This window comes from Narcine bancroftii, chromosome 14, assembly GCF_036971445.1.
Source record: "Narcine bancroftii isolate sNarBan1 chromosome 14, sNarBan1.hap1, whole genome shotgun sequence".
In the NCBI taxonomy this organism is placed as follows: domain Eukaryota; kingdom Metazoa; phylum Chordata; class Chondrichthyes; order Torpediniformes; family Narcinidae; genus Narcine; species Narcine bancroftii.
In genome coordinates, this window is record NC_091482.1 from 13,214,296 (window position 1) to 13,240,247 (window position 25,952).

A 25,952-nucleotide genomic window follows, 5' to 3' on the forward strand; every position below is an offset into this window, starting at 1 on the left:
GTTTGTAGAAAGCTTCAGGGAAGCATCTGCAATCTGCAAAAATAACACTAAACAATGAAGATTTTGTTTCCTGAACACTTTTGGGTTTATTTTACAGTTTGGGCTGCTGACCAAGAAGATCACCTTAAAAAATTCCTATCATGTACCCTTTTTTTTAGATATAACCGATTTTTGTGATTTCCCGTCATATGTTAGGTTGACTTCAAGCATACAAAACCATGAAGTGCGACCTGTCAATGGAAATTCATTTTCTCTATTTCCTTGCTGATCTCGGTGCAGTCAGTGACAAACATGGTGAAAGGTATCACCAGGACATTGCAACCATGGAAAAATGGTATCAGGGCAAGTGGAATCCATCAATGCTGGCCAACTACTGTTGGACTCTGACATGAGAGGAATCAGATGCTGAGTACAAATGAAAATCAGTGGAAAACATTTTTAGGGCAGTTGGACTAATGCAGTATGTCAGCATCATTAAGTGATTTAACTACAATAAAATTCAATAAAAATTAATTTAATGTTTTTCTAACTTCCTACATGATACTGCAAATCTGAAATTATCTTTGTATTCAGCTTGAAGTTGTCTATCATGATCCCCAATTTATTTTCAGAAAGTAAACTTTTTGAAAAAAAATTGTTGTCCAGTGTAATTATTCTATTTGAATTCATTAAGTCCTGGATGAATCTATTGACCCTATTAATGCATCTGATTTTTGGCAGAAGAGAACATTAACATTCCAACGTTAACATGGTCAGTAAATGAAAAAAACCTTTAAGCTCCTCAAGGCCTGAAGTTACGGGGCATTTAAATCTGATCTTTCCAATCCTTTGAAAAGAAAATCCAGTGCAAGAATAATTATGCTTTTATATAAATTTCAGAATGGGAAGCTATTTGACTGATGGTTCCTACACTACATGACCTAAACCTTAAGGGGGAAAGGGAGCGTGATTGGGGTAGGATGGACCCTTGAACAGTTGGCTGCTTTGTCAAGGCAACGGTTAGGGTGTACAGAGTTGGTGAAGGGGAGGTTAATCTGCGTGATGGCCTGAGCTATGTTCACAACTTGCGGCAGTTTTTTTTTGCGGTCTGGGGTACTTCCCAATCCACAACACCAGATAGAAGGTAAGTGATTTTCTTTCACAAGTGATTGCCTCAGAAGGAGGATAGAATGCCCATTTCTACCTCTGATCTCTGATTATGACAGCAAGCTTCCTTCTGTCTTTTCCACCAAAGGATAGTTATCTATGATTGGACCACTTGTTAAATGCAGTCAAAACTATACTGGGTAATCTGGCATCAAACTGAGCCTCCAGTTTACGTTAGAGACTAGAACTTTAGTCCGTCAGCAATTTTCTCTCTCTGCTCTGTAAACAAATAACTGACCATTGTTCTTTGTTACAGACTGGAAGCAATTAGGTGGAAATATCACCAATTCTCCCTCTTCAAAATGGCTTAGAAGTATTTCATCTTCCTTTGTAATTGGGCCAAGACCATGGAATTCTTTACATCTCAGCTTTGTATCTCTCCCTCATGCTTGAAGTACCAGTGGCTCAAGAACATGGTTCACCACAACATGGGGATGAGCATTAGATTTCTGTGGCCTAGATCAGCCATTCCCAGCCTTTATTTTGGTTATGGCTCCCTTAAAATACCTGCTGAAAGTTTATGGGCCCCCTTCCCTGTGAAGCAGTCAAGTTTTGGTTTCTTCTGTACAGGCAGTCCCCGGGTTACGAACGAGATCTGGTCTTTAAGTTGAATTTGTAGGTAAGTTGGAACTTGCTGTCTGTGCAGCTTTTAAATCATTGAAAAGGCTTTGAGCATTTTTTTGCTCTAAAGTACAGGCTAACAGGCCTATTACAGTGATTTTGATCATTAACAGAAACATTAATGGCAGTGCGATCTTACTTAAAATGGCAGACGGTGTTCTCCTTCCTCGAGCCGATCAACTGCTGAAGTTATGGTAGTCCATTTGTAAGTACAAGTTGTCTGTAAGTCGTGCGTTCACAACCCAGGGACTGCCTGTACTTTCCTATTGCCTACAGAAAAAATACCAGAAAAAATATTTATGTTACATGAGGTGAGAAGAAAACAAGGCTTTTACTTAAATGTACAGTGGGCCCCGTGGGGCCGTTGGGCTCCCGTTGAGAACGGCTGGCCTATATTACCAGGAATAAATGACTCATTATAAGAAACATTGGCAATCATCTTACTAGACAATCACTAAAATTTTCCTGCTTTAATTTTGAAAATCTACAGTGGTTACAAAGTCTAAAAAAAGAATCACCAAAGTGAAGTTATGGCAAAATTGAACTCTTTTCTTAGGGAGTCATGGAGAGATACAACTTGGGAACTTACCCTTCAGCCCTCTGAGTCTGTACTGGGCATTAAAGACCTATTTGCACTGAGCTTGCATTCATCCCCATCTTTTAAATTCTTCCCTCACTCTCCCAGATGCTCTCACTCACCCACACAACTAGCGACACTTCAGAGTGGCCAATTAACCTACTAACTCTGAACATCATTGGGGTATGGGAGGGTATCAGAGCACTTGGAGGAAAACCCACAAAATCACAGGGAAAACATGTAAACACTACAGGGACAGGGCTTGAGATCAGAATAGAACGCAGGTCTCTGGCACTGTGAGGCTGTGGCGCTTATTGACAGAGTAGACAATGTAGAATGCCATCATGGAAAGAAACAATGGCTGTGTGGAAATGGTATACCCCATGAGCTTTGCAGAAAATAAATTCTCTTTGATTTTAAAGATTGAGCTTCAATTTATTTTCTGAGACACTTTTGGAAATTAAATGTAACTGATTTGCAATATCTCCCGTCGTAAGGTAACATTGTTTCAAACAAATTGGCAATCCTTCTTGCTCTTGTTTATAAGACAGCCTGATTATATCAATCAATCATTGCAACACTTGGGAAATCGTGATGGAAGCGTCACATTGCTTCTCTGAATTTCTCCCTGAATGCACAAAGGTGTGGAAGGAATTTGTTGAAGAAACTAAACCTTGAAATTCATAAATCAGGCTGGAAAAAGCCAACATTTTTTCTTTGCCCCATTTTATTATCAAAGAACTGATAAATGGTCAATAGGCAGCCATCCATTCTCAACAAATGAAAAAAAATGTCAAATGCATTATTGCTTGCTGGAAGATCTATTGCATTTCAAAATGAAGCCAACATTTTTCCTTCCCCGTGGAATGTCTGCAAGACCGACAGACATTGTTACCTGAAAGCTTTATGGTTCTGATACTGAGCAATTTGAATCTATAATGGCAAAACAATTATACAGGGTGATATCTGGTAAAGCTTTCATTGATAAACACTGCACATACTGTATATTTATGGCACTGGAAAGTAAAAGTATCTGTCAGGCCAATTTTTCAAGGGAATATTCATTTCTTAAACACTAAGCATCAGTCTGTTGTATCACTTTGAACTAAACAATACGCCACAAAAAAGGATTGCTGTTCACCTCTATTGCGCACAGACAGAATTATATTCTGGCATGGGTTATATTTTACGATGGCTTTCCAAATTGATATCATAGCGGTGAAATGAATTTTTACAAAACAAGTCCAGGCCAACTACTTCAGATGAAGCTGATTTCCTAACAAATAATGTTGTTCCTATTAAAGATCCATTTTATTATTTTAAGGTTTCAAATGCTATTTCAATAATCTGTTCTCGCAACCAATCACAATACCGTTGCTGTGAGTCATGCAAAATTAGCAAGAGGACGGATGCAAAGTTTAAATGAAAGATTGAGTTCAGTAAATCTTTTTGCTGATGACTGTTGGTCACCTTCGAGTCATACAGCCCTGCTTCTGGTATGACACGAAAGGCTGGAATCTGGAAATTCCAGTATGATGGGCAGGAAGTGTAAGGTCAGGTATATGTGCGGAGAAAAGTTGGAAAGTGTGCCGACCGGATGCACCGTGGTCTGGTGTGGGGACGCCAATGCCCCTGAGTGAAAAAACCTGCAAAAGGTGGTGGGCACAGCCCAGGACATCACAGGCAAAACCCTCTCCATCAAGGGCACCAGGGAACGCTGCCGTTGAGAGCAGCAGCAATCATCAAGGATCCACACCACCCAGCACACGATCTGTTCTCTCTGCCACCATCCGGAAAGAAGAATAGGTGCCACGAGACTCGTACCACCAGGAACAGTTCCTCAGCAACAAATTCGATCAGAGACTCATTTAAGGACTTTCACTTTTGCACTTTATTGATTTTTTTTTCTCTCTGTATTGCCCAATCAGTTTGTTTACATTTCTTTATTTGTTTTCATATATATGAGTCAGTTTTTTTTTGCACTGCCAATAAGTGGCAATTCTGCCTTGCCCGCTGGAGGAAGATTCTCAGGGTTGTATGTAATGTCCTGTAGGTACTCTGACAATAAATCTGAATTTGAATCTCAATGTCCCAGCAACTGCTCAGCAGTCTGAGCCCTCTGTATGGAAATATGGAGGCTGATTCCTAGTGAGGCTTCCTCTGACAGAGCTGGCATTACTTCGTGTTGCATGCATGGCAGTCAGTCTAACACTCTACCCAATTGAGAAAGCCATTGTTTATCATTGCTTTCCTTTCACAGGCATTTTGATTTGCTTTGTTAGTGAGAAGTGCTGGAGAAACTTAGCGGGTCACGCAGCGTTCCTTATGTAGCGAAAATAAATAACCGACTTTTCGGGCTCGAGCGTCTGCAGACATTTTTGGTGGTTACATTTTCTAGGTAGTAATGCGAAGGCTCTAGTTTCTGCCCTATTATTTCTGCTGTACAGCATTCACAGCCATTCCTGCTTCAGGCTTTGGAGCCTTGTGAATTTTTTTTACAGTACCACACACAGCTTGGTAACAGGCCATTTCAGCCCATGAGTCCTTGCCGCCCAATTTCCACCCCATTAACCTACACCCCCAGTACATTTTGAATGGTGGGAGGAGACCAGACCCCCCAGAGAAAACCCACGCAGACACGGGGAGAACGTACAAACTCGAAGGGGATACGAACCCAGGTCCAGTCCAGATAGCTGGCACTGTAAAGGCGTTGTGGTAACTGCTACTCCAATCATGGCACCCATGTAACAATTGTTTACATCTCCCTATCGACCACTTAATGACCAGACCACAGGTTTTGGGTTTTGTTCATGGCCTATAACAGGTCATTATGAAACCAGTTTCCTTTAATGTTAATAGGAACACCCACCAGCATGCTTTGCATGTTAGTTGCACAATTCTTCTATGTTTAATTTACTTATCACGCAATGATTATGCTATAATCTTGTTACCCATTTGCTGAGTACCTCTTCCCCAGCCAGTCACCACTATCTTCCGAACCTGTCATCAAACCAACCATTCCCCATCACATTTTCCACCACTGCTCATTCACCTGCTTATCATCAATCCTCCTCTGTCCTCTCTTTCTGGCCACCTCTCCCACTCCAAAGACAGCCACACTCATCTTTCTATCCACTTGCTCCATTCCTCCATTAACCCAAGGTACTCGGAGGCCCCAATTTAATTCAAGCTGAACACAATCCATTGAAGGGAATCAATGGTTCAAGCAGTGTCAGTGAAAGAAAAAGAATGGTCAACATTTTGGGCCTTCAACCCCTGTGTGTCCCCGGTTTAATCCGCGCTTCATTGGTGAATTACTGCTCTCCTGTGATATGCTGTTGTAACCCGTTCACGTGGGTGACACACTTCACCTACGAACAGAATGCCAATATGCAGTGCCATTCTTGGGTATGGTAAAAGGCCCCTTGATGTGAGGGCAGAGGAATCCTCATTGCAAATCAATTTCTTGAGGATGGAGGAGGTCTGTTGAAAATTAATCAATTGAGCCTCTCTTTCTTTCTGTACTTAGTTACGGTGGGATTAAGTTAAAAAGTCATGAGGTAATGCTGCAGCTCTCTAAAACCTTAATTGGAGCTCACTTAGAATATTGTGTTCAGTTCTGGTCACCTCAGGATAGAGAGGGTGCAGAGGAGATTTACAAGGATGCTGCCTTTATTGGAGAACATGCCTTATGAGGATAGGTTGAGCAAACTTGGTCTTGGAGTGACAAAGGATGAGGGGTGTCCTGAAAGAGGTGTATAAGTTGATGAGAGGCATTGATTGTGTGGATGGCTTTGAACCAGGGCTGAAATGACTAACGTGAGGGGTTGAGGTTTTAAGTTGCATGGCAGTATGTACAGGGAGGATGTAGCAGGTAAGTTTTTCAGAGAATGGCGTTGCTGGTCTCAGTGGTGGAGGCAGGTAGGAAAGGATAAGTATATGGACTGAGGGTTATGCAGTAGGGAATATCTAGGCATTTGTTAGAGTAGGTTATTAGATTGGCCCAACACTGGACTGAAAGGCGTGTACTGTGCTGTAAGTCTCTATAAAAATACACAGAAATACTGGACGAACTCAGCCAGTTTCACAGCATGCATAGGAAGTAGAGATATATTACTGACATTTCGGGCCTGAGCCCTGCTTCAAAGAGTAAGCAAAAACAGGAAGATGTCAGAATAAAGACTGAAGACTGGCAGGGAGAGGAGTTCAGACCAACAAAAGGTGTTCATTGGGTATGATAAGAGGAGAGGTGAGAATTGATTTTGGATCTGTGAAAGGAGAGAGAGAAGGAGAGAGGGGTAGAAGGGGGTGACTGTTTAATGGAAACCGGAGAATGTTAATGCCATCCAGTTGGAGGGTCCTCCAATTTGCGGGTGGTCTCAATCTGGCAGTGCATGAGACACTGGACATACTCATCAAGGGAATGGGATGGGAAAGTTTAAAAACATATGGATGACCCTGTCCTTTAATTGGCAGGTCGACATCGAACAGCTTGACCCGCGTGGTCGGACTCCATTGCACCTTGCCGTTACTCTCGGATTCCTGGAGTGCTCAAAAGTCTTGCTGAAGCATGGCGCTGATGTTGGAACAGAGAATCATAATGGATGGACAGGTAATGCCCTGCTCTGAAATGGCAGAATTAAATACTTTTTGAAAATGCAGCTGAGTCATTATTACATTTTAAAAAAAAATCTGAATACTTGTTTCTTTGTGGTCCTCATAAATACTGTCCGCCCTCAGGAATTGGGCAATGTACATGCTCAGAATTGTGTGCTTGATCTTTACTGTATTTCTTGTGGATCAAGTGCTGCTTCAACCAACAATTGCCCAATAGAAACAGCATACCAGATCATCCACTGCACACACAACTGAATAGTTTATACATAATTCAATATGTCTAAACATGCCAAAAAAAACTTCAGAAAATGTTAAGAGAATGCTGGATTAGTGCAGCAAAATAAAATTATCTTTATTTTTAAAAAAAATATCTTAAAAACACAATATTTTGGTTTGGGAGATGGAGTTCTTTTTAAAAGATTTGCTATCACTGTTCAGAATGTCTCAATTGACCTCCAATGCTAATGTACACAAAGGAAGCCTCAGGGCAGAATCAGATGAACCCATATATTAGATGAACCAAAGGTGCAATGATTTAATCCACTTAACCTTTCCTCATAATTAGGCCAGACTCAAGAAAATTTGTCTTCTCAATAATATTAGCATATATACATTCACTGATTTTTCTAGATCGAAGGAGCAGAGCTTTTTTTTTATCTGTGGGAGGTGAAACACATTTCTATGCAGAATCCTTTTACTCAATATTCAAGTGTCTAGAAATACACAGATAAACAATTCATTTGGTTAACTGACAGGAAAATAGGTATTAGTGTGCCTTATGTTGAATGCCCCTATTTAGCAATAAAAGCACCCCACTATTCTTGTCAAGAGGCGACAATATTGCTTAAATAATAAACAGGGTTTGGACTTTGTTAAATCAACCACAAACAAATCCAACATTTATGACAATGCAGGGCTCTTTACTGCTTTACTTTGAGGCAGTCGCACTAACTGGAGAAGGTTGCCTCAGCTAATCCTCCCCAGAAATAAATGGTAAAGCTTTGTCAGTGATGTTTCTGGAAAAGCCTGGGAGATCTTTGTCACATAGGTTATTCAAAAGATAAAGATAATCGTCCTCTTGTGGCTCTAGAAATATGCAAATAAGTCCAGTTCCCTTGATCCACCCCTCCAGCCTTCCAAACCAAAGGATGCAATTTTCACCGGATCCAATGAGATCCCATCACTAGACATTACTAGACTCCTTTCATCTTTCAATATTTCAAAGCAGTCACTAACTTCTCAGTGCCTTGATCTACTCTTCCATTCCCATCAATTCTTCCCTGTCTTAATGGCAGTTTCCTACGCAACCCCAGGATATTCAAGTTATGATTTCTACAGAATTCTAACCACTTAAATTCTGAAATAGCAACAAAATTATTTATTTCCCCAGGGATCGCAGAAAATGAAGATGAAATTTCTTTCTATGGCAGGGATACAACAGTAAATAATTGATATAAATGAAGGATAACAAGTTTCAATTGCTTGAATTTATATTTTTGGGGTTTATATTAAATAAATGATACTGAACACAAAAATATAACATGCCTCAAAGAATTTTTTTTCATTCTTTATTACCGAAATAAAAACAAAACTAACTCTAATTCAGGACACTAGAACAATATTATAGAAATTAATAGAGGCTTGTCTTTTTCATAATCCGCAAAAATTCCTGTTCATTTATCTCACCATCACCATCCCGGTCAGCTTCATCTATCATTTCCTGCAATTCTTCATCTGTCAGATTTTCCCCTAATTCTTTAGCAACCCTTTTCAGGTTTTTGAATGATATCTTGCCTGTGCCATCATCATCAAATAACCGAAAGGCCTTCAAAATTTCTTCTTTAGAATCTTTCTCACTCACTTTCTGAGTGATTATAGCTAGGAAGTCATTGAAATCGATGCTACCAGATCCTTCCTTATCAATGTCAGAAATCATCTTTCTAATTTCTTCCTTTTTGGGTTCAAACCCCAAGGCGCGCATGGCGACCTTGATTTCTTTTACATCAATAGTTCCAGTGCCATCAGTGTCAAACAAATCAAAAGCTTCTCTAATTTCTTGCTTTTGTTCTTCTGTGAGTTCAGGTTTCGGCCCAGATATTTTGCGTTGTGCGGACCCTACAGTTTTTCTAAAATTAGAAGCCATCGCGTACAATTAAACTATTTAAAACAAACGGTAACGCTGTAATTTCTACCAACTGCTTTTCTCCAACGTAAACAAACTCTCACTTAGTTTCCCAGACAAATCATCACACTACACAACAGCGCTCTGACGTCAACGTAACACTTGTTATATCACATCTTCTTGTGCTACCTTGTTTATGTGGTGCCCATCACATGTGACAGAAGTACATTGAGATAGTCAGAACTGGAGGTGCCTTATTCTGCATGGTTAAGCTGATTGGAAATAAGAGCCAAAAGTATATCCATATTCCCTTAACCAGCTATCATTCTCGGGCAGATGATTGACAACCAGATTTGGTGCATGCCTATCCCACAGAGGACATGGTGCTCATTACCCTTCTTCACCTGTCATCTCTCCTTTCCCTGGAAATGAATGTGTTAAATGGCAAATCAGGCAGTAGTAACCTGTGGCAGGCATCAGACAATGCAGCTTGCCTGGGAAGATCCAATGAATTTTCATCCATGTTTGCCACCAGTAAAGACTTGGGCCTGATGTGTCAGACTCAAGGTGATTCCAATTATTCAGATTGGTTGGAGTAATTGAATTAGAAAATAAATTTAATGAAGACAATTGAAACGCTAATGATCAACTTAAAAAATTTGTCGAATAGAGTAACAAATATGGATGCTGAAAAACGGGCTGAGTTCATTTAGCATTTTGGTGTGTTGTTATGATGTTTTATCTTCACACCTCTTTCAACGACCCCATTTAAATGTGCAACACATTCTTGCAGCAGCGCTTCCCTAGATAGATGTAAAGTGTGCCTGGTCATTTCACTATGTCACTTCCTGCCACGAGGCCCAACATCAGAGCCATCAGGTCAGGGAAGGGTTCATCAATTTTGGAAATATAGGATCAATAACAGTAAACTAATTCACAGTCATTGAGGAGAACCCTCACAATCTATTTTTAATGCACTTATTTCCTTGCATTCAGCAGCTAAACGCTTCTAAAATGTAGTCACATAGTCAAAGAATGTCCATTATGATGTGCAAAAATTGATGGCCTTTTTCAGTCTAAAATTCACAGATGTCACATTTTACTGTAGAATGTTTAAATTTATGCACTAAATTAGGTTTCAGTGGAGGTAAATCTTATTTAAGCAATGAAAAATAGTAGATTTCTAGCAATTTGCTGCAATTTTGAAACAAATTGCATTTGGATTGTTTCAACTCTGAATGCGTGAACAGGCCAAGTTGGCGAATCTGTGCTGCCAGGGTGATTTTCCATGCTATCAGGGCAAATAGAGAATTTTGGGAATGTACCTCTACAATATTTAACCAAAAATGTGCCAGATTAGTCCGGCATTCCCACTGGCGGCGTGGGTTCAAGAGAAATAGCCTGTCCTTTCATCTGTTGCAGTGTTTGCTGTTATACTCTCCACTGAAGTCACTTGGCTGTTGCAAAGGGAATGATACTGCACTATTTGTAATAAAGTCACTCCTTTTACAACTGCCTATTTTATTTTATTACATAATTATGATCAGTGCTCTGAATGATTTTGCCAATGGCCATAAAGATTAAACCTCACATGGCCATAATGATTAAATGATTTCTGATTAAACCTCACATTTTTCACACCACCCCTGTTTAGGTTTGATAGGTGCAATGGATTCATACTGCATCTCCCACTAAACTACAATGCACTAAAACTAATGGCTTTGTTTACATATCCAGCAGATTGAGAATGGAGCTTTTCATTTGCCGACGCAAAGGACGGTGTTAGAATGGATGTAACCTCCTGCTAAATGCGAGCAGTCATACCGCTGGAAGAAACTGCTGCGTCGCAGATCAGAGCAGTGCATTTGACATGGTTGTCACGGTTAGGCTGGTGTAAGAGCAATCAGATGTTCCAAAAGCATGGTTTCAGGAGTAATTAAGCCAAGAGGAAGATGAATCAAATAAAATCTGATGGCTGAATAACTTTTAATTATCAGACATATAGAAACAAATTGCATCATTTTTCACAGAACAGTGAGTGCAAATTTAGAGCAGCAAGTAAATAATTGCAGAAATAAAATCATTAGACCTCTTCAAACATTCTGGTGTCACAGAAAATTACTTTAAATAGTACCTGCTTATATTACCTCCAATCTGGAAGAGCCAGGCAGACTCTCAGTGCAGTTCTGAGGGGACGCTGCACACTGCAGGTGCCTTCTTTCAAAGTGAAGTTTAATTGAGGCCCCAGCTATGTTCTCAGGGGAATGTGAAATATCCCATGGTGCTGTTTTCAAAGTTCAAATTTATTGTCAGAATACATACATGGCAACACATACCACCCTGAGATTCTTTTTTCTTGCAGGCCAAGCAGAATTTCTAATTATTGGTAACTGTAAATTATATCCATGAAGAAAGAAATAAACTGCCCAAATACAGGAATATAAATATTCAATAATAAATAACGAGAAAAGTATGTCCTTAAATGAGTCTCTGAGTGAGTCTGCTATTCAGGTGTTTTATGGTTGAGGGGAACCTGGAGGTACGAATCCTGTGGCACCTGCACCTCCTTCCCAATGGCAGCAGTGGGAACAGAGCATGTCCTGGGTGGTGTGGATCCTTAATCATCGCTGCTGCTCTCCAATGGCAGTGGTGGTGTGAGGTGGAGGGGGTGGGGGGGGGGGGGAGAGGAAGCTTTTGTTTGTGATAGCCTTACATTTTGCAAGGCTTTCTGTTCAGAGGTATTGGGACCCCCCAATATCGGGCCATGATGCAGCCATGGCACACTTTCCACTACACATTTGTAGGTTTGCCAAGGTTTTCAATGACATATCAAACCTCTGCAAACTCCTGAGGAAGTAAAGGTGCTGATGTGCTTTCATACAATGATATTAGTGTGTTGGGTCCAGGAAAGGTCCACAGAGAAGGTGACTCACAGGAATTTAAAGTTGCTCACCCTCTCCACCTCTGATCCCCTAATGGCCACTGGATCATACGCACCTCTGGTCTTCCTTTCCTGAAGCCTACGATCAGCTGCTAGGTCTCAGTGAAATTTGGTGAGAGGTTGTTGTTAGTACACCATTCAGCCAAATTTTTAATCTCCCTCCTGTACGCTGACTCATCACCCCCTAAAGTGGTGTCATCAGCAAATTTGTATCTAGTGTTGTTGTCGTACCCAGCCACATAGTCAGAGATGTAAAGTGAGTCGAGCAGGAAGATAAGTACACAACCGTGTGGTGCTCCACTGCTGATGGAGACTAAGGAGGAGATGTTCTTGTCGATCTGTACTGACTGGGGTCTGGACGTGAGGAAATCCGGGATCCAAATGCACAGTGATGCCCAGGTGTTGGAGTTGGCTGATAAGTTTTGAGGGGAAGATGGTGTTGAGCGCTGAACTGCAGTTAATAAAGAGCGTCTCGATTTATGCATCTTGGCTGTCCAAGTGTTCCAGGGCTTTATGGAAAGGGCCAGTGAGATGGAATGCCAAGGGAGAGGAAATCCAATATTTACCCCAAGTAAAAACAGATGATTTTGGTCATGATCTGCAGCTTATTGAATAAAAATTGGCCACCATATTTCCAGTAATACAAAAGGACAAACAATGAGAAGCTGAGGGAGATGCCAAGCTTCATAATTTCTCTCCCTGAATGCTCCTACCCTGCTGAGTCCCTCCCCCTTCTCATTGTTGGCTCAAGATTCCAGCATCTGCAAATCTTGCGTTACTCCGAGAATCCAAAATGGATGCGTAAAGATCCCTCTCATTAGAAGTCACTCTTTTTAGCTTTTGATCTTCGGACAGTAGGCTGGAACCATTCCACCTTCGTTATGTTGGCTTCATTTCATATACTACACGTGATTTATTTTTGAAATATTGAAGATTTAAACAGGCCAAGTGCTGCTAGTTCTGAATGAATGAAGATAAATAAGGACAAAAATAATAACAACAAATTTGTTTTTCGGCTTAATACCTGTTCTAAATGTGGTGGTACACCACCGGCCTACTGCAGGGGGCAACCTCTGTACCTCCAGGAGTGTTCCGCTGGCCTACTGCAGGGGGCAACCTCTGTACCTCCAGGAGTGTTCCGCTGGCCTACTGCAGGGGGCAACCTCTGTACCTCCAGGAGTGTTCCGCTGGCCTACTGCAGGGGGCAACCTCTGTACCTCCAGGAATGTTCCGCTGGCCTACTGCAGGGGGCAACCTCTGTACCTCCAGGAGTGTTCCGCTGGCCTACTGCAGGGGGCAACCTCTGTACCTCCAGGAATGTACCACCGGCCTACTGCAGGTGGCAACCTCTGTACCTCCAGGAGTGTTCCGCTGGCCTACTGCAGGGGGCAACCTCTGTACCTCCAGGAGTGTTCCGCTGGCCTACTGCAGGGGGCAACCTCTGTACCTCCAGGAATGTACCACCGGCCTACTGCAGGTGGCAACCTCTGTACCTCCAGGAGTGTTCCGCTGGCCTACTGCAGGGGGCAACCTCTATACCTCCAGGAGTGTTCCGCTGGCCTACTGCAGGGGGCAACCTCTATACCTCCAGGAGTGTTCCGCTGGCCTACTGCAGGGGGCAACCTTTGTACCTCCAGGAGTGTTCTGCTGGCCTACTGCAGGGAGCAACCTCTGTACCTCCAGGAATGTACCACCGGCCTACTGCAGGGGGAAACCTCTGTACCTCCAGGAGTGTACCACCAGCCTACTGCAGGGGGCAACCTCTATACCTCCAGGAGTGTTCCGCTGGCCTACTGCAGGGGGCAACCTCTGTACCTCCAGGAGTTTAAGGGGAACAGGACAACACCTGGCCGGCTGCCAATCAGTCGCCCTGAATGGATCAAGCCCCACCCGGTCAGGTGTCAATCACCCTCCGGGATATAAGCTTGTGCCGGCCTCCCGAGGCCTCACACTGAGTTGCTGCAGCCACAGCCAGCCTGGCTCTGTGGAGGTTTTTGTGGATTAAAGCCTGTTGTTCAGTCTTTACCTTGTGTGTGTCTGATTCTGTCAAACAGCGCACCACAGTAATAAGATTGCATTTTGTGTAATCAGAATAAATATATGAATTGGATGTGACTTTATAATTATATCTGTCAATAATTCAGGACGCGTGGAAGGATTTGATAGCTCACCAGATATTTTGCAAGTTATTTTGTGGTCCACATTAAAATTATTATTTCTGGATCTTTAATTTGACTTTTGCAATTAAATGAAGGAAGTTCTGCAGACGCCATTGATTTCTGTTCCTTTTCTCACTTTAAATTACTTGCATTGTAGGGTTGTAATTACCTCTCATGTTGTCATGTGGTTATTTCTAATAATGGAAAAATCAAAATCAAATCATGCCTTTTCAATCCAAAAAAAACCATTTATAGATCAAGGTTTTCCTCTGTCAATAATTCCTTGCATATTCTGCTCGGTGTGTACAGTAAACAGGGATGGAATTGCTTTAGTGACAGGAACATTAGTCTTTTCTATGAATTTTATGAAACCAAGTCCTACATTCTGGCATCTTGTGAAGACTACTATAAAAATCTGAATAAATATGCAAAATCACACCCCACCTGATGAAGTCATGTTTGTTTTACATGGGTTCATGCTCTTTGACCCACAGGTCTTCAGGAAGCCGTAAGTACAGGTGACCTGGAGTTAGTGCAACTGGTTCTTCGTTACCGTGATTACCAAAGATCTATTAAACGACTATCAGGGATCCCATGCCTTTTGGAGAAGCTCCGCCAGGTAAAGCAGCTATCTGCGTCATAACTTCCTGTTGACATTAAGGCTTGTCCTTGGAATTTGTAGTATGAAGAAAAAGAGATCATGGATATAATCTTCCCTTGGGTGTACATTGATGTAGTTGATGATCATATGGTGCTCAGAGTTCAAGTTTATTGGTTGCTTTGTGAGCAGACTAGTTAGACAGCTCATATTTTATATATAAATGTGTGTGTGTGTGTGTGTGTGTAAGGTACAAGTCAGACAGTACAAAAGTGTAAAGTACATACATGCATACATACAATATGATAACAGGCCCCTGCAGTAGGCCCCATGAACCCCAATACTCAAATTCACCTATGCCCCCCACCCCACCCCGCAGGTTTTGAAAGGTGGGAGGAAACGAAAACACCCAGAGGAAACTCACATGGACACAGGGAGAACATACAAACTCCTTGCCGACAATGGCAGATTTGAACGAAGGTCACTGGCACTGCAATAGCGTTGCATTAAACGTGCCGCCCATAGTACTTTAATAGAGATTAACGGGTACGGAGCAAAAGCAACATCATTTTTCTATTTTAGGCACAAATAATTCCTTATACTTTGTGATCCTTGTGAAACCTTGGAGGAACTTTGTCACCAGAAGCCTCAAATCTTGGGCCTTCTATCTACAGATATTAATAATGATCTGGGTTCAGGTCACCTCTGGAGAAAGTGGGGCGATTGAAAAAAATATGATGTAAGAATTTAATGAAAATAAGTCCACAGATTTGGAAATCACAACACTTCTGAAAGAATGGCACAGTTGGCGTAGCAGTTAGCAAGACCTGGGTTCAAATCCGTCACTGTCAGTAAGGAGTTTGTACATTCTCTCCGTGATCTACATGGATTTCCTTCTGATGCTCCAGTTTCTTCCTACCCTCCAAAAACGTAAGGGGTTTTGTTGGTTAATTGGTTTATTGGTGGCAAGCGCTCGCGGACCAGAAGCATCTGTTAACGTGATGTATCTAATTTAAAAATTAAATTTAATAAAACTGTTGCAGGAAAGAAAGGAAAATTAAGCAGTGCAAAGTGAACAGTGAATGGGTGTAGTGATTAATTTCAATAAAACATTTATCAAGATGGAATTTTTTAAGGTATTAAATTGTTTTATTGTCTTGTGAGAAACTTTATTTTGTGTAATACCCAGGCAAGTCTACTCATACTTAAGATAATGCAAAATTATGGAGTTTTGGGTAATGGAGAAAAAGTTGAGTTAAAATAGTTATTTTCGATGGTTTAATAACTCTGGGGAAGAGGCGGCCCTTGGAAATCTGGTGGTGTGTCTTTTCAATCTTGTGCATCTTCTTCCCAATGGGAGGAGGGTGGGGAAAGTGCGATGGGCTTTTTCATATATTAAATGCTTTACTGTGGGGAGTGTATTCAGAGTCAATGGAGGAGATTTTCTTTCTCAAAAGTAAACATTATAAACAATAAAAAGCAGTGCAAAATCTTTTCATGTTTTTTGTGTAACATTCCTATGCATAGGTCAGTACTGTACTCTGCAATGTTAACTGTTAATTGCCACTAATATGGCCCCCCTGGTTACTCCCCCTTCAGTTGTCTGAGGGGCTTCCCCACCAGTCTCAGAAGGACCCTAAACTGGGGTCCCTCCACACAAAATCTCCCCATTGGCTACATCAGGCCTTAGTACATCCCTCAGCATGGAGAGAGGTTGCTCTGTGTAGTAGCTGGCCTGACCAGTGTTCACAACTAATTTGATCCCGCTGGAAAGTAGAGGCTTTATGGGATAAACTTACATATTCACACTTTATGGGATATTAACATAATAACACCAGTATTGATTATTAAACTAGCCATTCAGCCCACTCTAGATGTGCATGAAGACCCTGCATTTTGAATCACCTTGCCTGAAGAGTGAACGCCCTTTGTCCAAAATCTCTCCGAAACTGTGATTCAGTGTTTCAACAAACGGACCCCCCTAACTGTAGTGACAGAGCGCTACCACCAGGGGGAGGCGGAGACAGAGTGTGTAGCATCTGGGGAATGCTGTTGCATCTTGGGTAGATTCAAGATGGGTGCCTCCACATGAGGACTGGCATGTATATGTTCTGCCCTTAAGGCTGTTTGCTTAGTTAATAAATCTATTAGTCAATAAAGTTTCTTTATTGTAATAAGAAACATCACCCTAACTTTCAGCCCTTTTGTTTCCAACAGGCACAAGACTTTTATGTTGAAATGAAATGGGAGTTTACGAGTTGGGGTAAGTTCAATACAATACAGTCAGCTTTGCTTTGAGGAGATTTGCAGGATTCCAATTTTCACTAAAATATGAATTGCTACTCAATGGCAAAAGGACAGCTTCTTTGCTTCTCCCCTCAGATTCCTGAATGGACACTGAACCACAAGCACGACCTCACTTTCTCCTATTTTCTTGCACTGTTTATGTTGAAATATAATTTAAAGCAATAGTTACACTGTAATGCTGATGCAAAACAACACATTTCAAACTAGACAGAACCAAAAAAAAGCTCCCACACCTCTGCACATCCTCTTGTTTAATAAACAACTTTGCCAGTTTGAAGTGTCAACTATTTTAAAATTGATTTAGCTTCCTCGAAATTCTGCTGCCTGTAAATGCACAAAATGTGCTTGCCCATAAAGAGGAGAAAGTGAAGCCAATGAGAATCCCTTCAGAGGCTTCGAGTGCCCATGGATCCCTCCACATCCTCTGATGCCACTGGCTCCTGCGCTCCCCTAACTTCCTTGGCCACACGGCCTCCTGTTTGTCCCAGCAGTGAATCTGAGCTGCAGGCATTTAAGTCCTCCCTCATTGGTTTCAAACCTCTGGTACAACTAGGAAGCCCAGCTTGCCATCAGCGCCCTCATAAATTCCAGTCCAGATCCTAGTTCACATGAGTCAGTTTCTAGCAGCCTGCTGTCTGTTATGAGTTCTTTGGCTACTGATCCACTCACTGGTCCCCTGCTGTGGAATCCTACCCTGTAGGGTCCTCTTCCAGGCTTTTCCTTCTTGGCAGGGTGGTGTTCTCCCTTTGTGTCGGTGATTGTGTAGTCATGAGAAGGTCTGAATTAAAAGTTAAGAGAGGCAGGAGCCCCCTTTACATTTAAAATCCTGTATAAACATTCTGACAGCCACAATTCACCAGGCTAGATACTGAAACCTGGGGGATGGGATTAAACTAAAGTCACTTTGTTTTTCGGCCAGCATGGATACATTAGAACAACCATTCACAACCTTTTTTTGGCTGTGACCCCCCCCCCACCCCCCTCCCCTTAGGTCTCTGCTTAAAGTTTATAGGCTCCTTCCCTGTGGACCAGTCAGGTTTAGTTGGTTTCTTTGGTACTTCTCTCCTACTGACTACATAAATAACATCAAAAATGATTTCTGTCCATTGGCCCCTCTTTAAATGTGTTGTGGCCCCCATTGAGAATGGCTGCATTAGACCACTGGTTTAGATTATGACTATGACAAATTGTTTAGCCCTCCCACACCCCTTCATTGATTTTAATCATCATTTATGTTTTTTACGTAGCCGCTGTGTTCCAGGAAATTTTCCCAGGAACGCATGCTGTGTAAAAAGGTTGGATCGGGTACCATTCCCGTTCTGATGTTTTGCCTCCTAGATCCCTAGTAAATTTCCTAAAGTCTAAAGTTAACCGCAGGCATTCTGTGAACAACAGGCTAATGAATAGCACGGATTGATGACGTGCGTTGCAAGTCACGTCTCTTTAATTACCGCACTTCCAGTATGCTGCCCGAAACTGAGATTTCGAGTTTATTCATTCGTGTGTGAACGACCAATGCCTAGATGTCGGACTTTCTTCAGGCCGGTAAAATCACACAAATTGTGTCTTAAAAAATATAACTGTTTCACCTCCTAGGAACAGTCCTAAGTTGTCTGGTTTCTGCTCACCGTGGTACCTCCCTATTACATCTCCCCTTCACCCTCTCCAAACCAATCAACCTAATCTTATTTGGTTGTTCCTGCTTTGATTACATTAATGCTACTGCAGCAATCCAAAATGCTGTTCAAAGGAGGCAGGAGCCACATTTGATGGATGACATTGATGCACAGGTGGAAGAATGCTGCCTCCTCTGGGCACACGTGGAATTGCTAACAAAAATCTGCACAGGAAAACCTTTGACTATTTACAATCAACAATGAAAATTAACACATTCCAGCACTCTGAGAGTCAAACATAGAACACTACAGCACAATATAGGCCCTTCGACCCTCACTGTTCTGCTGACCCATATATTCCTTGAACAAAGTACTAAACCCTCCCTTATCCCATAACCGTTTATTTTTCTTCCATCCATGTGCTTGTCTAAGCATCTCTTAAATGCCTCTAAGGTTTCAGCCTCCACCACCATCCCTGGCAAGGCAATCCAGGCATCCACAACTCTCTGGGTAAAATTTTTTTTTACCCCTGATGACTCCCCTTCAAATAAAAGAATTTACTCTTTGAAGACCTTGAGATTGCCAAAGGTATTTACATTCAAAGTATGGCAATACAGCAAATAAAATGACTGCAAATGGATCCACAAATAATACACGATGACAGACAGATAATCGAACACATTGATGTTGACTACAGAATAAGGGCTGCATTGTTGGAGTAGCAGTTAGCACAACGGCATTACAGCGCCAGCGATCGGAGCCCGACTGGGGGTTTGAATCCAGCTCTGTCTGTCAGGAGTTTGTACCTTCTCCCCACGTCTGCGTGGATTTCTCAAGGGGGATCCGGTTTCCTCGCCCTGTTCAAAATCTTACTGGAGGTGTAGTTTAATTGGGGGTAAATTGGACAGCATGGGCTTGTGGGCAAAATGGCCTGTTACTGTGCTGTATGTCTAAATAAATCAGAAGATGATGGGCAAGGAATAATTTCCCTGCTATTGTGTAAAACAATACCGTAGGTTCTTTTACATGGATCTGGAGAGAAAATGGACGAGGAAATCAGCTGCTGGAATTTTGAGTGAACAAAGAGAAGCAGGAGGGATCCCAAAGAACAGGCAGTGCCCGTGGATAGAAATGGCCAGTCACTGTTTGAAGACGGGGCCCTTTATCAAGGTTGCCATTTGGACTAATGGTTTGAATCCTAGTGAGAGTGCAAAAACTTTCTTCAATGAAAAAAGACAGAAACTGTTTTTTTTCTTTTGGAGATGTTCTGTGTTCATTGACCCTCATCTATTAAAGCCAATGGTTGATTTTCACAGAGGATGGTAACATTTTGGAATGAGAGTGTAGTGGAGGACCAGTAACTGGGATTGAGATTATTTAAGACATTTTGAAATTAGGGAATGAATGAATTTGGGATTAGTTCAGGAAAATGGCATTGAAGTGAAAGACAGTGGGATCCCATTGAAGAGTACGGGCACATTAGCAGGTATGAGAGCCAGAATGGCCTACTTCTGTTTTTACTATTATAAGTTGGGGACAACAGAAGCCGTCCTTGATTAAGCCACAGAAGGCAACAAGACAACTCTGAGAGCAGCCCCCACCCTGGCTCAGATAGAATTAGAAAAGCACCTAGTTGAAGCGACCCTCTTCTTGTGGAACTGCTGCCTCATGGCTGCAGTGGGCCTCTCTGCGATGGTGTGGATTTCTGCCAGATGCTCCAGCTCTTCCTGCACCCCAAAGACGTACAAAATTTATTGGCCTCTGCAAATCAGCACTGGTGTACAGGTGAGAGGTAGAATCTGGGAAAGATGTTGAGGGGAATGTGGGGAGGACAGAGACTGAACAACTCCCACCTGATAGTTCCTCAACCCTGCACCACCCGCTTCCATCTCCTACCCAAAATTCATAAAGAGAACTGCCCTGACAGACCTGTTCTTTCTGCCTGCTCCCGCCCCACCAAACCCATCTCCTCAGACCTCGGCACCATCTTGTCCCTCCCTCGTTCAGTCCCTTCTCACCTATATTTGGACACCCTCCACCTCTTTGAAGAGTTCTTGGCCAGCCGCAATGGCCGTATCTTCACCAGGGATGAGCAATCTCTTTACACATCCACCTTAGGGCTCTCTGCTTCTTTCTTGAGCACAGGGTTGTTCACATCTTCACCCCATCTACTTTTCATAGGGATAAGTCTCTCCAAGACTCTCTAGCCCACCCATCCTTTGCTGCCCCCCCCCCCCCCCCCTGCTGGAGCTGCAGAAAGTGCAAACTTGACTCTACACCTCAGTGGGCCGAGCAGCATCAGCTGGAGTAAAGAATAGTTATCGCAGCAGGCCAGAACCCTGCACCCATCCTGATGAAGGGTTCCAGCCTGCACCATGGACTATTCCTTTTCTCCCCAGCTGGGTTGTGTTTGGCTTCAGATTCCAAAATCTGCAGTCTCCTGTGTGTCTCTTTGTCCCAACACCTCCTCACTCACCTCCATCCAGGTGAGGCGGACCTTTACAAGTTCACTGTCCAGCCTAATTCCGTCACCAATGGCATTGGGCTGGAGGACCTTATGGAGCAGTGCTGTGTGTCTCTGCTCCCTGCTTTCCCGGGTCTGCAGTACCTCAATTTTTTTTTCTCTCCTGACCAGCCTTAAACCCAATGGCAAGAACATTGATTTTTCTAATTTGAGGTTAATTCTGCCCCCCCCCCCCCACCCCATCCTTGGATTATCTCTCTACTCATCTCTCCATCTCTAACATCTTTTGTCTTATCATGACTGGACCCCTCCCACAGCTTCTTTGCACTTTATATACATAATCTCACCCCCTTGTCTCTAATCTTGATGAAGGGTTCAGACCCACAGATGCTGTCTGACCTGTTGAGTTCCTCCAGCTGTTCTTTGTCTGTTTAAGATTCTCAGCGTCCGACTGCAACTCCTGTGTTTCTCTACAACACAAATGGTTACTTTGGACTAAGTATTTACATAGTGATCTTGAAAGGCATAAACTCTTTAGCACAGTGACAGAAATCACTCTAATTAACCCACTATTCAAACCACACTATCCCTTGGTTAAAAAAAAGTTATTGACATGCCTCCTTTTATCAGCATCCTGGAGAGAATCTCACTCCTGACTGGCACACATAGAAAGCACACCTTGGTTATTGATTTAGCAAGCATCCCTTGCTGATCTGTGACAGAAGGTTAACATATTCATTACTTACTCACTGCCAAGAACCCTGAATAAATCCTGAACACACATCTCCCCACTTGTCAGGAAGGCACAACAGCAAATCAACTTCCTGTGAAGACTGAGGTGGGCTAGACCACCAGTCTCCATCATGTCAACTTTCTACAGGATTTCTCTCAAGAGCGTCTTGTATGAGAGGTACAGTTGAAGAGAATTAGATTGGAAGGCCACTCCCTCCACCTACCCCTCCCTCCCCCACCCATCGAGGTTACCTACCAGGATCATTGTTTGAGGAGGGCTCACAAAATCGTTGATGACTCCTTTCACCCCGCACACAGCATCTTTCGGCACTCCCATCGGGAAAGAGAGACAGGAGCATCAGAGCCAGAACTACCAGACTGAAAATCAGCTTCTTCCCATGGGCAGCAAGACTGCTCAAACAAACCCTCCAAGACTCCCCTATTTATTAAACAATATTTATTTATTTATATATATGTATGCACATACTGTATATGTATCGTTGTCCAGATGTGTGTTATGTCTGGATGTGTTTTTGCACCTTGGGTCAGAGAACGTTGTTCATCAGGCTGCACTTGTTCAATCAGATAATAATAAACTGGAACTTGAAAACTTTATGCAGTATGCTTTTACCTGATGAATAACAATGACCGGCAACAATACTTCAGATCTAAACTGATCGTGAAGCCTTCAGCACCCGAGGCCCAATGAGAGCCTTTCCTGCCCTCAGCACCCTCTCTAATCTGGGTTCCAATAACTGGTTCCCATGAAACAGTCACCAACAGCCTGTGTGGGTTTGTGGGTTCTTGCATTGGTAACAACATGGTGATTCTGTGCCGCAATAACCTCTCATCACCTGAATACAGAGCTCCTGTCATTATTCCCTTGTAAATTGTTCATTTCTTTTAATAGACCCGTAACCATGACCACAGCTTTGCCATCTGCATGGTCTCTCCATTCCCACAATGTTGATCAATTACATTTATATCCATCCCTAATGAACCATGTCTCCTTAATTGCTTCTAATATTTCTTTCTGCATGGGTCCTGATAAATCTCTCTCCTAACTCACGGTTGCAGTTTAAACCGCTTATTGATTTGGATTCGGTCCTCGGTGATATTGCTGCAAGTATTTTCTCATTCACTAATTTCCACCTTTGATGCCCCCATTCTCCTCAAAGCCTTTATGCCCATGTTCTAATTGGCCTTTGGTGTTGACCTGATCTGCTCTCCCTCCAATTCCAGAGTATAAAAATGATTTACAGGGTCATCCCTCGCCCCACCTCTCCTGATCTGAACCTTCCCTAGAAAAGCACACATTGTCAGCTTCCTGATGGTAGTTAGTTTCCAATTTGAAACTAGCCCTGTCTCGATCATTCCATGGAAGGCAAAAATTCCATTACACCTCCTCTGAGATGACTCAAAGTCATAATTGAAATTTCAGCTGTGAAAATAAACTATACTACACTCACTATATTTTCAGACCACAATTACAGACTACGGGCACCTTTTTTGGGCCAGTGGTAAAACCTCCACAAACGGTTAACAAGTAAAACCAAAGTGGCTTTTCAGCTCCCTATTGCTTGTATTCAGTTGTTCTCCCCAGGAGGAGTACCGACTTCAGAAAGAAACAAGAGGATATGGAATTCCGTTAAGTTTGTTGATCTGGAAGACCATTGTCCATTCACATTCATTCAACTTCCATGGATACAATCCCACTTGTTTAATCTCCTGCTTACAAGCTCCCACAATGTCTCTCCCTCTTCAGTTAATCAATTAATGCACTATAAGTTATGTGTAAAACTTACGCTCTGCTCTCTCTTCATTCCATTGTTTGCCTTCCGTTGTTTTAGCATGAAAATTATTTGGCATTCCTTGGCTTGAATCCAAGGAACACTGGACCATTTCTGTAATTCAATGCAGGTATCCCTGACTTTCATAATCTACTTTTGTATAAAGAGATTGATCAAATGTTCTTATGCAATATCTTTAGGTACTTTAATTCTGAACACATTGTACCTCATGTACAGGGCTGCAAGGAACCTTTGTTACAAACCCTTACTGACATTATTGGAGCTCAATCAGATAAAATTTAATATTGAACTCCAAAGTGATAAAAGTCTGGGTCAAAGCATTAGTTGTAAAAGAGCATCATGGAGGAGGAGAGAAAGGTGGAGAGATTTTAGAAGTTTGTGGCTGCTGTATGTAAAGATGTCAGAATGAAGGCTGTTGGTGTTGGACAGGAGATGAGAATGAGAGGGATGCAGAGGACAGTAGGGCTAGAGGAGATTGCACGGCAGGTAAAGTTGAGGTCATAGCAGGCAGAGTACATGTAGGGGAGCTTCAAATCTGAGGTGTTGCTGAACTATGAAGAAAGAGGCCTGTTACTTTGCATGGAGTTTGATGCAACTTCAGGTAAAGGTGATAAAACTGGATAAGCTTACAGGTGGTAGAATGATAGAGGGCCACCAGGAACGGAGAGGAGCATTGAGCCAGGATGATACGTGCACAGGTGAGAGCCTCGGGAGTGAGTCAGGCAGAGTGGGGCTGAACGACACAGAGAGAGGTGATTTAGTGATGGAGCTGAAGTGAGCCTGGAAATTCAGTTCATGATTGAATTGGGTGCAAAGGTTGTGAACGGCCAGGATGAGGGAAGGGAATCACTGACAGGGCAATGGAGCTTCTGGCAGAAGCATTGGTCCTCCCAGTATTTGGAAAATTTCTATTCATCAAATAATTGAAGTTAGACTAAGTGTATACACTGTGGTTCTCAACCTTTTTTTCTCATTCATACACCACCTCAAGTATGGAATCTTATGCCATAGGTGCTCTGTGGTTCGTAAGGGATTACTTAAGATGGCAAGTAAGTAAAAAAAAAGGTTGAGAACCACTGGTCTAACAAGTTATTCTGACAGATCCTATCATTACCAATAGGCAGACAAACAATGGAGAAGGATGGGTAAAGATTGAAGGTAAATGTAACTTTTTAAAAATTTAGAAATACAGCATGCAACAGGCCTATGAGCCCATACCACCCAATAACTCCCGGTGCATTTTTTTTGAACAGTGGGAGGAAACCAGAGCACCCGAACGAAACCCATGCAGACACGGGGAGAATGTACAAACTCTTTACAGGCAGTGTGGGATTCAAACCCCAGTCCCGATCACTCGTGCTGTGACAGCGTTGTGCTACCCATGCTGCCCCAGAAATAAGAAAAACACTGATTTTTCTAATTTCATGTAACCCCCCCCACCCACCCCCACAACCATCTGGTTCCAGTGTTTCCACCTCTTTATCTACTACTGTTCTTAATTTTCACTCTAATCTCCCAATAGTCACTCCCTTGACTCGTTTCTCCACCTCACCTACCTTCTTTCCAATACCCTAACTTCTCAGCCCATTTCTACTTTTTCCCCCTTCATATATGCTCTATTTCCCCCCCTCCCCACCTTTTGTTTTAGGCTGGACAAAGGGTACTGACCTAAAAAACATTGACAGATAATTTCTGCCCATGGTTTGGTGCTCGACCTGCTGAATACCTCCATCAGCTCATTTATTTACTCAAGATTCCAACATCTGCAGTCGGTATTTTTCCATGAAAGGATCTATGATGCTCTTAAAAGATAAAAACAACTTTGTAGTTGGAGTTAATCAAAGTGTGGTCCCTGAGAAAGAAGACTTTCAAAAATGATCTGGGGTTTGAAGGATAAAAGGACAATTTATCAGCACAGTGACAGCTGAAATTATGCCTTCATCAAGTGGGAACTGCTGTCAGATTCAGTCTTCGTTCATTCCAACCAACATCTGTTGCGCTGAGGCTGCTGGTCCCACGGCTTGTGGCAACATTGGAGCTGAAGCAGGAGTTTGTAGTCACAAACTTGCTGCACAGAGGGCGTAGTCCAAAAGACAATTGTTCTTGAAGAACGATGTTAGGACTGAGAAATAATCAGGAAGAGTGATCACAACATAGAGCACACAAAGCAGTTTCTTCAAGTAGCTTTGGAACAGAGAACATAACACTGTACGTCACAGGAATAAAGCCTTTGGCCCATGG

General features: G+C 42.4%; 2 protein-coding genes across 2 annotated transcripts in view; one reads left to right on the plus strand and one right to left on the minus strand.

The window, feature by feature from the left end:
* ankrd13b (ankyrin repeat domain 13B) overlaps window positions 1-25,952 on the plus strand; it is a 234,888-nt gene that overhangs the window by 126,215 nt on the left and 82,721 nt on the right. Inside the window, exons 2-4 of the mRNA XM_069911666.1 lie at window positions 6,821-6,956; window positions 14,678-14,802; window positions 16,999-17,044. Coding sequence (XP_069767767.1) covers window positions 6,821-6,956; window positions 14,678-14,802; window positions 16,999-17,044 — 307 coding nt within the window. The remainder of the gene's footprint in view (window positions 1-6,820; window positions 6,957-14,677; window positions 14,803-16,998; window positions 17,045-25,952) is intronic.
* Window positions 8,548-9,221, minus strand: LOC138749797 (centrin-2-like). Its single transcript, XM_069911667.1, has one exon. It carries the CDS (start codon window positions 9,102-9,104, stop codon window positions 8,592-8,594), a length of 513 nt encoding a protein of 170 aa, XP_069767768.1. The 5' UTR covers window positions 9,105-9,221; the 3' UTR covers window positions 8,548-8,591.